Here is a 12,078-nt window from a genome sequence, read left to right as displayed (position 1 = left end):
CATTGTTTAAAACTTTTCAAGTGTTTTTGTTAGTTGCTGTTTTTTTTTTTTGTTTGTTTTTTTTTTTTCCCATTTATTGAATATTTTTCTTCATTATTTATTCATACCCTCACCAGAATCTTTACATCCACACAGATACACACACCTTGTTTTGTTACAATTAGCATGAATTATGCACTAGCTAAAACAACATAGGCCTGGTCGTGAACCCTCCCTTCCATTAATTATTTAGGCAACACAATAATAGCTATAATAGATTTCTGCTTTAATTATAAATGTCAAATTAACTTTGTATGTGTCCAAATGCCATTTACCATCAAACACAGCGGCCTGACTTCGCTCTCCTCTCTTTACACTGATGAATACCCGGTCAGTCTGTTGATCATGAAAACTTTCACGGGCTGCCATCACTAATTCTGCCACTGTGCCTTCAAACCCAACTGGATTTTCTTTTAAAACGAATCAAATCCATCTGTTAATTTGTCAACTGTCAAAGTTCCCAGTCGTGTGTGTCTTAACTATGTGTTGTTTCCTTTGTGTTGCTGCAGTCTCTCTCTCTCTCTCCCAGTCAGCCAGGCCGTCCATCAGCGAGAAAGCATTTTGTGTCTATTAGTCTTCTCATCTGTCACCTGGCCTTTCTAATGAAGTCCACAGTGGATTTATAACACCGAGCACTCCAGCGTTGCTCAAGGAGTTTGTGTGCATGCATGTGCTCCGAGTGGAAATCAGTGAGTGAGAAACCGTGATGAAGACAATGAGATTTTAGTGTGCTCCTGCATTAAATGATGTGGTTTTATGTTTTTTTTTTTTGTTGTTTTTTTTTTTTCCCATTTATTGAATATTTTTCTTCATTATTTATTCATACCCTCACCAGAATCTTTACATCCACACAGATACACACACCTTGTTTTGTTACAATTAGCATGAATTATGCACTAGCTAAAACAACATAGGCCTGGTCGTGAACCCTCCCTTCCATTAATTATTTAGGCAACACAATAATAGCTATAATAGATTTCTGCTTTAATTATAAATGTCAAATTAACTTTGTATGTGTCCAAATGCCATTTACCATCAAACACAGCGGCCTGACTTCGCTCTCCTCTCTTTACACTGATGAATACCCGGTCAGTCTGTTGATCATGAAAACTTTCACGGGCTGCCATCACTAATTCTGCCACTGTGCCTTCAAACCCAACTGGATTTTCTTTTAAAACGAATCAAATCCATCTGTTAATTTGTCAACTGTCAAAGTTCCCAGTCGTGTGTGTCTTAACTATGTGTTGTTTCCTTTGTGTTGCTGCAGTCTCTCTCTCTCTCTCCCAGTCAGCCAGGCCGTCCATCAGCGAGAAAGCATTTTGTGTCTATTAGTCTTCTCATCTGTCACCTGGCCTTTCTAATGAAGTCCACAGTGGATTTATAACACCGAGCACTCCAGCGTTGCTCAAGGAGTTTGTGTGCATGCATGTGCTCCGAGTGGAAATCAGTGAGTGAGAAACCGTGATGAAGACAATGAGATTTTAGTGTGCTCCTGCATTAAATGATGTGGTTTTATGTTTTTTTTTTTTGTTGTTTTTTTCATGTGAGGCTCAGGTGTATTCTCCACATTCTGTGCCAGCATTTACGGGGTTGTATATGCAGGTGTGCGACCTTGTGCGTGGGTGTGTGTAAATGAGAGTATGTCCCTGCAAAAGACTCAACAATCGGAACTAAAGAAAAGAGCCACACTGTTTGTAAAAAAAAAAAAAAGCTAAATTCCAGCAAACTGTCAGTTCTGAATAATGGGTAACTGGAGTTTTTAAATTGGGGCTAGTCAAAGTGATGTTTCACTCAGCAGAGGTATGTGGTCCGCAATGCCTCAAAAGCTTCAATAAACCACTCCAATCAAAATACAATGGATTAAATTGGATTGTTATCAACATGCAGTGAGCTGGAAACACATCTGCAACATGTGTTCATGTTCATGTCTTCATTCCAAGCGAACAGTTATTATACTTGCTTGTACTTGCTGTGATGCACGTGTCGGCATATACTCCGCGTGCAAAAGGCGATGTTAGTATTTGCGTTTGTGCGTCTGTGTAAAAAAAAAAAAAATCTCACTTTGAGGTGCAGTTTATTGGTCCAGGAGCCGATGACTCTGTACTCCGCGGTGGATCTGTTGGTAATCTGGTACTGGAAGATATCATATCTTCCTGGAGCGTCTCCGTTCTCATTGAAAACCACTGGCGTACCGGCACTTCCTGGAACAAGGACAGTAGATTTTGGAGAAAGGGTCAACTCAGTCATTTAAAATGATACTATTACATTTAGCACCATTTTTTTATTTTTTTTTATTGATCACCACAGGAATGACCGCAACTCCTATAATGGAAAAGAAGGACAAAAGTTAATGGCCAAATCCTCCAAAAAAACAAAGACAGAAAAGTGGGAATGATCATCATCTCTTGAAATGTTGAAATGTGAGAGGTTACGATGTCCTCTGTGAACACTGTCAGAATGCTTTTTGAAAGACAAAGGTAAATCATAGCAGCATGATGACAAACACCACTTCAAGTGTTTCAAACCACACATAGTTCATTATACTATCAATGTACTGTTTACTTGTGAAACAATATTGATATGTGAAATAAAACTTTATGCCTCTGCAGAAAGGCCAACAGACATGATATACTGTATATATATATATATATATATATATATATACATTTAATGAAGTAATGTTTTCTCTGGCAGTTTCTTAAACAGCTGTGACAGCAAAGCCACTGTGACTTTTATTCTTCAATCTAGGAAGTTGTGTTGTTTTGTAACTGCACGTGTGTGTGTGTGTGTGTGTGTGCAGAACCATAGTGTGATCGAATATGCACACGCATGGATATGTTTGTGTCCTCTAAGGTTTAGTTTTCTCACCACCAAAAAGGCTTAACGCAAACTTTTTTCTTTCTTTTTTTTTTATCTTTCTCCCTCTCTGTCTTACTCGTCGTCTTCATTTTATGTAGCGATACAATCAAATCAAATTGCTGAATCTGGCGTAGCACAAAGGAAATCCAATTACAGTGTGCATGTAGAGAAAGCACTGCATTATGGAAATTCCACCTGTGTATTATAAGTCACTGATATTGTGCAATGGTGCTGAGGATATATAAACAGAGACAGTTGCCAGTTTGAGGCAAAGCAAGAGAGAAACAATGTGAAGATGAAGATTAGAAATCGACTAAGAGAACGAACACTGAGAGAGACTAGGGAGAGCAGCAGAGAGACGGAGGAAGAAATTCACTTATGCCAGAGGGACAAAATATCAACTGAAAGAAATTCAAAGAAACAAAAAGTGATAAAGAAAGAAAAAAAGAAAATAAATTTGAAAAGGAGACCAGAAGAGGACAAGGACAGGAGGAGTAGAAAAAAAAGACAAACAGTGAGGAGAACACGAAGACAAAGGCAAAGGAAATAGAAGAATTTTAGAGACACAAATGTGAAGGTTCTCTCACTGTCACCATGAGTAATGAAACACGTGCACGCACACATGCGTCTTACTGAGGGAGAGAGTAAGGCAGATGAATGGAGGAAGACAGAGCTGATAAGAGACAAAACTAGAAACTCAGTCTCTCATTGTTACCGAAAGTTATGAAAGAGGAATGAGGAACTGATACTGTGTATGTCCAAATATAATTAATTTCCCAGCTCACACACACACACACACACACACACACACACACACACACACACACACACACACACACACACACACACACACACAAAAACATAATTTATAAAACTAAAGTCATTGATACTGTCAAATTGGGTCTTTTCCATTGCCCTATCTTTAATTCTGCCTTTAACTAATAAACACCAGAGTGAGGTAAAAACCCAGAATGAGATATTTTGGGGATTCACTGTGCACAACAGTCGGAGAGGTTTAATTAACAATATTTTCACAGACCTTTTTATCTCCCCAATTCAATTCATTTGGATACAATATATCAAATACTTAATATTGACCTTTTTTGGTGTGTATTCCTTTGCTTGCTTGGGAACACACACTAATGTTATCTCTCATACTTAATTAGTATGCTTGCTGTGTATTAAACACACAGGATGATGTAATCAATGTCTTCACACAATGCACTCCAGCAAACATGCAGTTCTCTCTAGTAGCCACATTTATCTTACTGACACATATACCTCAGCAAACACTGCGCAGCAACAGGGCATCGCCAGAGCAGCCTTCCAAAATGCACTACAAGCCTCCTAGCAACACCCTAACAACCACCGAGCAACCATAGTAGCCACAAGGACACCGCTGTAACCACCTAGCAACCACCTGGTAACACCCCAACAACCTATCTGACCACCAAAACATCTAACAATACCCTAGCGGCCACATAGCAACAAACATAGCAACATGTTATCTACCACCCCTTTGCATTGTGAATCCTTCACAAGCCCCCCCCACAGACTGCTTAGTTTTTCTGCGTTGCTCACACCATCCTCTCCCAATGTCCCCACTCATTTTCCACTTCCCTTCTCGCTCAGTTTCTCCGTTCCTCTTCGTCTTCCAGATCTCCATTCTCTCTCCATTGCGTCTTCTCCCTCTTTCCCACCCTCTGTGCTAAACGAGTGCACATTACACACGAAGGGGTCGTTCTGTTGACCGTATCCAAGCAAGAAGGAATTAGTAAGACGAACTATTCATGCCCATCTAGCTGAAAATTACAACCAACAAATCTGTTTTTCTTTCTCGTTATCTTGTTATCTTCTGTTTTCTTTCATTAAAGTCTCAGTTTTTTTGGGGTGTTTTGGCATCATCATATCTTTCTTCATCCCCTTCACTTTTGTCCTACATTCCTTCCTTCCCTTACATCTACCACCCCGCACATTTCATTTGGCCCCGACCGACTTAACCGTAACCGACTCCCCTCTTCCTTTGTTTTATCAATCCATCTCAATCTGCCGCTTTGTCCCCACCACCACCCCCAGACGCACCACCACCCACACCTCTCTCCCTCAATTTCCATTCATTTCTCTCAGTGTTTTAGAGAATAAAATGGGATAAAAAATTTACATAAACAGGGGCCCGAAAAAAAAAAAACTGAGGTAAGTGAGCAATTTACCAAATTCATCAGGGACTATACAATGGCTCGGGAACAAGGTGAGCTGCCTGGGTTGACTGGTTTATTTGAGCTGCTTGATTGGCCAGTCGGTCAGCGACACCAATAAAAAAAAAAAAGTTTTTAACAAAAAGGTTTATTTCTCACCCAGTGATTAGCATGTCATCTTTTCCTCAGCACTCTATTGGCTGACTTTCCTCTCATTTTTACTTCACACCAATCATGCCTCTTTAAAACTAGTTAGGGATGCAGCAACTAAAACATTTGTCTGGAGCAGGGACATGCTGGCAGGTACTTTAAATTATGCAGAGCAATAGCAGACTGTTTGGTCTGAAAGCAGTGGTTACCTTGAGTAGAAAATAATTATTCAATCTCGCAGTGTTTGTATCATTTTTCTGGAAATTTCTGAGTAAGGTGGATAAAGACGGCACACTTTTAAAAAAGCAGCAGCAATTATTGCAAACACACATACAATAGGCATGACAGGGGCTGGCATTATCTTACCAATATGTTGGAAAAACAGGTAGCTGACAACCCCTCATCAGTTCTGATTAATGTTTTGGTTTAAGAGATGCACGGACAGGCTTACTGGCCTCATGAATTTCCATTGGGGCTCACGCTTTGTTTATTCATCGAAAAGACTCATCCAGTGTAGGTGCAACAGGAGCATATGGAATTTTACAGTTATTAAAAATGCATCTCAAATTAATTAGCATAAAATAATAATGCACCCTTTATTGTTTCATTTTGCGAACATTTAATCACGGGTAAATTGTTTGTCTGCTGGGTGAGTAAAAGATAAACATTAACTCAGCCAGGAAAAAAAAAAAAAAAAACAACCCTGCAAATGTTAAACCTGTGAACATGTTAATGTACTCTGACACTAGTGTGAGTCATCAGAGTGGGAGCGTTGACATATGAACATGTAGATTTTAACAACTTATGCTTTAGTTGGCATGACACTGAAAAATAAATGATCTACCTGTTGCCCTGGCAACACACCTCCACCTCATCCTGTAGTGAAACCTATTATGTTCAGTTATTCAAAGGGAGATGCTGCACTGCAGAAAATGTTTCCGCCCCAACCCTGAAAGTTAGTAATGTTTTCATGTGCAAAATTATTTTTTTGCTGACGGACCAACACGCACATTAGAGGCAAACATGGTCTTCCATCACTTAGTGTTTCACGGTCATTTATATTTTCAGTGAATTCTCATATACCTCACCTTTTTTTGGACTGTAACAGAACAACAGAACAAACATCATCATTGTCTCGTACCTCAAAACTTCTAGTCTGCGACGACAAATTAAGTTCTTGTAATGCTAATTTCTTCTTTGTCTCGTCTGTATTCATGTTGCATTTTAACTAGAGCAAGCTGACGTGTTCCTAAATGACACAGAAAATGGTGGAACGGCCAGAGGGCAGATGCATGTCAACAAAGTTCATGGTTCTATTTGCTCTGATTCAGGGAACTAACAATGAGTCTGACTTTCTTATTTGGGGGAGGTTGGGTGCTCAGTTTGGGCTGCTTGAGCGTGGAGAGAATGGCTAATATGTTTAGTAAAAGGCACGGGGGATGTATGTGTGTGTGTCTGTGTCCCTAAGTGCAAACAAATGTTTTCTTTGACTTATTTTAACTCTACAGGTTTTCTCAAAGCGGCGGTAGCGAGGCATCACCGCGGCACAGCCTCTGCTGCACCACAGAGTCTGAGGTTTTGCCCTTTTGGGGATCAACAACAGAAAATCACAAGAAAACTACAACTCTCACAACCTTTGTGAGGAAGGCTCACATGTCAACCCTTCTGCTTCAATAATGTAATCTGGTATCTAATAAGGAATGAAAGTTTTCATGCAGCGAAGCCAATGTGGATTTAAAGTCTTCTGAAATTGACCTGCAGACAAAGACAAACCTTACAGAGGGAGAATAAGGGTGAAATAAGAATGTAACATTAATGTTGGCACAAGAAAGTAGATGAAAAATTGCTTTGCTTTGACACTAAGTTTAAACATATTCACTGTCAGTCAGACCCATCTGAATCATACTAACCCATGGGAGAGAGCGGAATAGAAGACAAGAACAAATAGAGTGAGGAATGATAATAAAAACGGCAGCAGTGACGCGTCAAGCCTTTGCAGTCTTAAACAGCCACAGAGAGGAAGAAGAGAAAAGGAAGGAGGGAAAATGAGTGACAGAGGAAGATAGAAGTAAAATAGGAGAGTGAGCAGGTCTGCGGGAAAGCATCAAACCCCCGTCTTTCTGACAGATAGAGGCAGACACATGGATCGACTTAAAAGCAAAAGAAGAGAGAGAAAATGAGGCTGAACAAGGGAGAATATATGTGAATATCACATAGCAAGGCAGCTGAAGAGACTCAAAACTTTTTTACTTTGACAGGAAATGGAAGAAAGCAAGGTTGGGGAGGGGAAGAAGAGATAGAGAGCAAAAAAAAAAAAAAAAAAAAAAAAAGACTGTGTGAGAATATCAATTAGTATGGGCCTTAAAACCTCCCCGGCAGACAGAGATTGAAACGGGCAGATGGAAGGAGAGGGGTGAATGAAAAGCCTTAGACCTCTCCTTGTTACTGGAACTACACATGCAGTGAGACAAAAGAAGGAAAGGATGGATAGATAGAGAAAGGAAGAAAAGAGTAAGAGATGAAGAAGCAGAAGGGATTGTTAGGAAAAGCCCTCAGCGTTGCCCGGTTCACTTTTCACAACACTGAGGATGAATAGCAAGTCTTCATCGCAGAGACTAAATGTTTGTGACGTGGAGATGCAAAAACTACACTGCAGCATGCATTAATAAAACATGGGACAGTGTGTGTGAGTATGTGTGTGAGTTTTCGCCAACAGGCTCCCATCTGTGTGCTATGTATTGATAGCACTAATAGGGGAAAACAACAGAAAAAGGCAGAAACGAAGAGTGAAACTAACTCAAAAAGTGAAGTAAGGAATGACAGGAGAGAAATGATAATGAAGCCCCAAATCATCCCACAAAAAACATTGTCATTTTCACAGTGGTTTCCAGTGGTGGAGGTTAACTCAGACTGAGCAGCTGGTTAACTTTTATACCTATTTCTTATTTTCTGAACTCTTTTCTCCTCCTTTCTGATATTTCTGCCACATAAATGGACGATATATTTGCAGTCTGTTAGCAGTCTTTTCCAAGACAGTTTTGACTGCTTGCTGCAAGACTATCCTCGCGGCCAACCCTCCCTCCTTCCACAGCAGCTGTTCCTCCTTTCCTCCCCTCCCAGCTCGCTCTTTACCTCCAAGCCTGGCTTCATCCTACCATTCTCTATCTTTTATTACCCATTTTCTCCCTTCCCTTCCTCTGTGTGTTTCCGAAGCCCTCTGTCCCTCCACCCGCCATGATCCATCCCTCCCTCTAAGATCATCCCCTCTCCTCTCAGCAGCTCTGTTATCACTACGCCTTGTCTGAGTAGAAAAAAAAAAAAAAAAAACAGCCATGGAGATAGTTTGTCTGAGAGAAACAGAGTAGATAATGGAACAGGCAAGAGAAACAATACATGTTTGAAGAGGATCCAGATCTAAATTGTCCTCTGTGTGAATAAGAATGAAACACTTTGGCTAAATAGTCAAAGTGAGATAAAGATAGGGAGAAGGGGGGGTTGGAGGGTGGGAGGGCAGAACAAAAGACAAATTGTTCAAAAAGGGTAAAAAGAGAGGATATTTAGTAAAAAAAAAAAAAAAAAAGACACTGTGCGCACACACGCACACATATGCAAGCACTCGCATAGCACAAGACAAGCTTTGTATGGCAATTTCCAGTAATTACAGAGAACTAATTTAGGGGGGGGGCTTCCATTTGTATCATGATCTGCATTCACTGCAGTCTTAGAGGAAATGGGAAAGAGAGAGGAGTAGAAAAAGGCGATAAAAACAGAGCGAGAGGGCCACTATTAAGTTGATCAAAAGAGACAAAACAGCCTGAACGGGGGCTGGAAATACAATTTGGAGAGAATGAAAGCAAGGGAGAGGAGAAATAAACAAAAACGAGAAACAAGGAGTTGTATTACCAAACGTGGCAGAGGAAAAAGGGGGAGAAAGGGGGGTAAAGCGAGAGGCCGTGTAGGAGCGATAATGATATTACGCTGGTTTCAGTCTTGTGTAGGAGCCCATGAGATGATATTGAGAATATAGTTACTGTCCACTGTCTATAAGCGTATTTTTCAGTTTATATGACTGTGTGTGTGTGTGTGTGTGTGTGTGTGTGTGTATCTCTGTGCATTGTTGTAACAAAGCATAAACACAGCGTCAGAATGAACAAAATGCATGCGATACAGCGCGTGTGTGTTTGAGTGTGTTCGTCTGTACAACACTGTCTGTCGGACGAAGACGAGGCGCGTTCGTATTTTTCTGTCTCTACAGTTGACACTCACATTAAATCTAATCTCCATCAACAACACATCCCTGTCGAAAGAATATATATTTGGTGTCAAAAAGTTAAAAAAAAAAGAAAAAAGAAGCTGCACAGATGTGAGATTTAGTGGTGTCTTAGGATATTGCAATAACAAATTATCACTCCTATCGCTCATTTCCTTGAACTCAATTCGTCTCCAATTCTGGGTTGTTTTTGTGTCTTGTGTGTGGATGCTTGTCTGCCTGTATTCATTTCTGTCTGATTGCTTTTATATCTGCCTATTCCTATTCTGTTTCCTTATCTCAAATTATATTCAGCCAATGATCCTGTGGCAGAAATTAGCCAACTGTGCTGGCAAAAGGTAATATGTAAAACGGAGGAGATAATGGTAAAAAAAGAAAAGAGTAATAGAAAAGATTATATAGAGCAGGCGCGCGCGGTGACTTTTACAGATAGGCAAGCAGAGCCGAAGAACCAACGCCACGTCAAACAAGCCGATTTCTCCTATGTGCTAAACCGGGAAATGTCTGGTGTTGCCTGCACATACATTAGCACCGTCACCTCTCCATGATCTCCTAAACTGATCTCAGAACGGTGGAGGCTGAGTCAGAGGCAGTCGAAGATCCCAGGATTATCCACAAGGCTTATGTGTCCAGCCTTTGTCAATGAGACATGAGTCATGCGCACAAAGATGACAAAAGCGATTGACGTAACAGAAAAAGTATTACCAAAAAAAAAAAAGTATACAAATTCTGCTTGAAGTTGATATGAATTGCTTCTTGTGGGCTGCTCACTGTCAGGAAGTGTCACCAGGGCAGACAAGGTGATACCGCCTGTACAAGGTTGGACACTGTGTCAATAATCTCCCACTTACTACCTACTGCTCGCTCACAAGCAGTAGGTAGTAAGTACGAGCAGAATTTATGTGCGAGTCAGAGGAGTAACGTTTATGTTTGAGCGAACACGCAAAAGACTAAGATTATGTAATCAAATACACTGTAATATGAGACTGAGAGCTGATATTATGTGATATTTGGGTTATTGTGTTATATTACATTTACTCCAGTTTACTCCACCGCTCCACTCTGTAGCTCTAGTCCTCGGCTCACTGTCTCCGGTTTTCTAAATCTGTGTGGTTGAGTCACTCGGATACCTCTCCTTCGACAGCCAGGACTATTGTCACTTACTGTCTGTTTCACAAAATACAGGTGCAGTGTCTGCTGTCAGACACCTTGCACAACAACACCAACAACACAATAATGTAATGGAGGGATTTAAACACTACACGCTGACCAAAGCTAACTATTACTTTTGAGCTGCTACACTGCGACCCTTGATCGAATAACTGTTTAATACCTGTGCGCACAACCCCCGCACTGTGCGATTGGCTCTACTGATCACAAACTAAGGGATAAAAAAAGAGAGAGACCTGGAAGCAAACGACATCGGCCATTATTGCGCAACGTCTATCGCACGACAACTGCATCGATTTTGAAAAGTTTATTAGTAGTCAAAAATTGAAGAACCGTCAAATGTCCTATCCTTCCTCATGTTGCCCTGACAACGAGGAAAGTTTACCATCTCTGAGTTCCCACTGTTTCGCCACTTTTTTCTCCATTTTTCTTGCCTCCGCTTGCATATTTCTGATAAGATGGTTATGTTCTCCCATCTCTTTCTTTCCACTGCCACACACTATGTAATATAAAGTCCCTCCTTCTCATTGTTTCCTTGTACTTGCTTGCTTTCTCAAGGTCATCGTGCTCTTGCAAAGTTTGATGTATCCCAGTCAGTGCATCCTCTCTGTCTCTCTCCATTGCTTCTCTTTCTCTTAGAGGTAATTTTACTCAACCAGTCCTCAAGTATTACATCGCTCAATTCTGACTCTTCCAATGTCCTGAGTTTATCTCCATTTATCTGTCCTTGCAAAAATGGATAGACACTGTAGATCCCTCTTTCTTCAAATAAAGTTTCCTTCTTGCCAGCGCTGTTATTGGCCAAGCAGAGTTCATCTTTCTTTTGTCTCTCTGCCCCCACACACTGCTTCTCACTGGCCGCTGCACTTGCTTCGCCTCTCCTGCCAACAACCTCTCTCTCCAAAGTGATAGTGGCCAAAGAGGGCGTTTTCCCCGGGCCGCTGTCCATCTTTTCTCTCCACTTGCATCCTCTGATTCCCTCTCCCTTCCACCTGTGTCCCTCCCTTGTCTCTTCTCCATATGTTCATCCCTCCATCTCCCTCCAAGGTCATTACGCCCAGGTAGACTCCCATAACCCTCTGTGTCTCTTTTGCTCCCTCTTCTTCTCTCCAAGATCATTAATGCCTGGTCAAGTCCATCATCTCTACAGACTCCTCTCTTCCTCTCTGAGGTCATCTTGAGCGACTCAGCTTCACCATCGCCTCGGCTGGTTAGTCCTCCCTTCCCCTTCTCTCATCACCACAATCCCTCCCTACTTCTCTTTCTCCCTAAGGCTGCTCAGCCAGGTATAGAGTTCATCATCTCAAAGTCAAGCCGCTCTAATTAGCGCAAGTTGGCTCCCATGGCGATGTCCATCTTGTCTGCTGGTAGGAGATATAACCTGGCAGTGATAGG

At 41.1% G+C, this 12,078-nt stretch overlaps 1 protein-coding gene across 17 annotated transcripts in view; it reads right to left on the bottom strand.

Moving 5' to 3' along the window:
* The window catches only part of grm8a (glutamate receptor, metabotropic 8a), a 340,337-nt gene that overhangs the window by 136,342 nt on the left and 191,917 nt on the right, over positions 1 to 12,078 (bottom strand). For all 17 annotated transcript variants that reach the window (XR_008826432.1, XR_008826427.1, XR_008826437.1 and 14 more), the window contains one exon: positions 2,101 to 2,240. Coding sequence is in view for 5 of the 17 variants with exons in the window: in XM_056367297.1 (XP_056223272.1) it covers positions 2,101 to 2,240 (140 nt within the window). In the remaining 12 variants the exon portion in view is untranslated. The remainder of the gene's footprint in view (positions 1 to 2,100; positions 2,241 to 12,078) is intronic.

Source organism: Seriola aureovittata, chromosome 22, assembly GCF_021018895.1.
Source record: "Seriola aureovittata isolate HTS-2021-v1 ecotype China chromosome 22, ASM2101889v1, whole genome shotgun sequence".
Lineage (NCBI taxonomy): Eukaryota > Metazoa > Chordata > Actinopteri > Carangiformes > Carangidae > Seriola > Seriola aureovittata.
The sequence above is the reverse complement of the archived record's forward strand: the minus strand, read 5'-3'. Positions and strand labels throughout refer to the sequence as shown.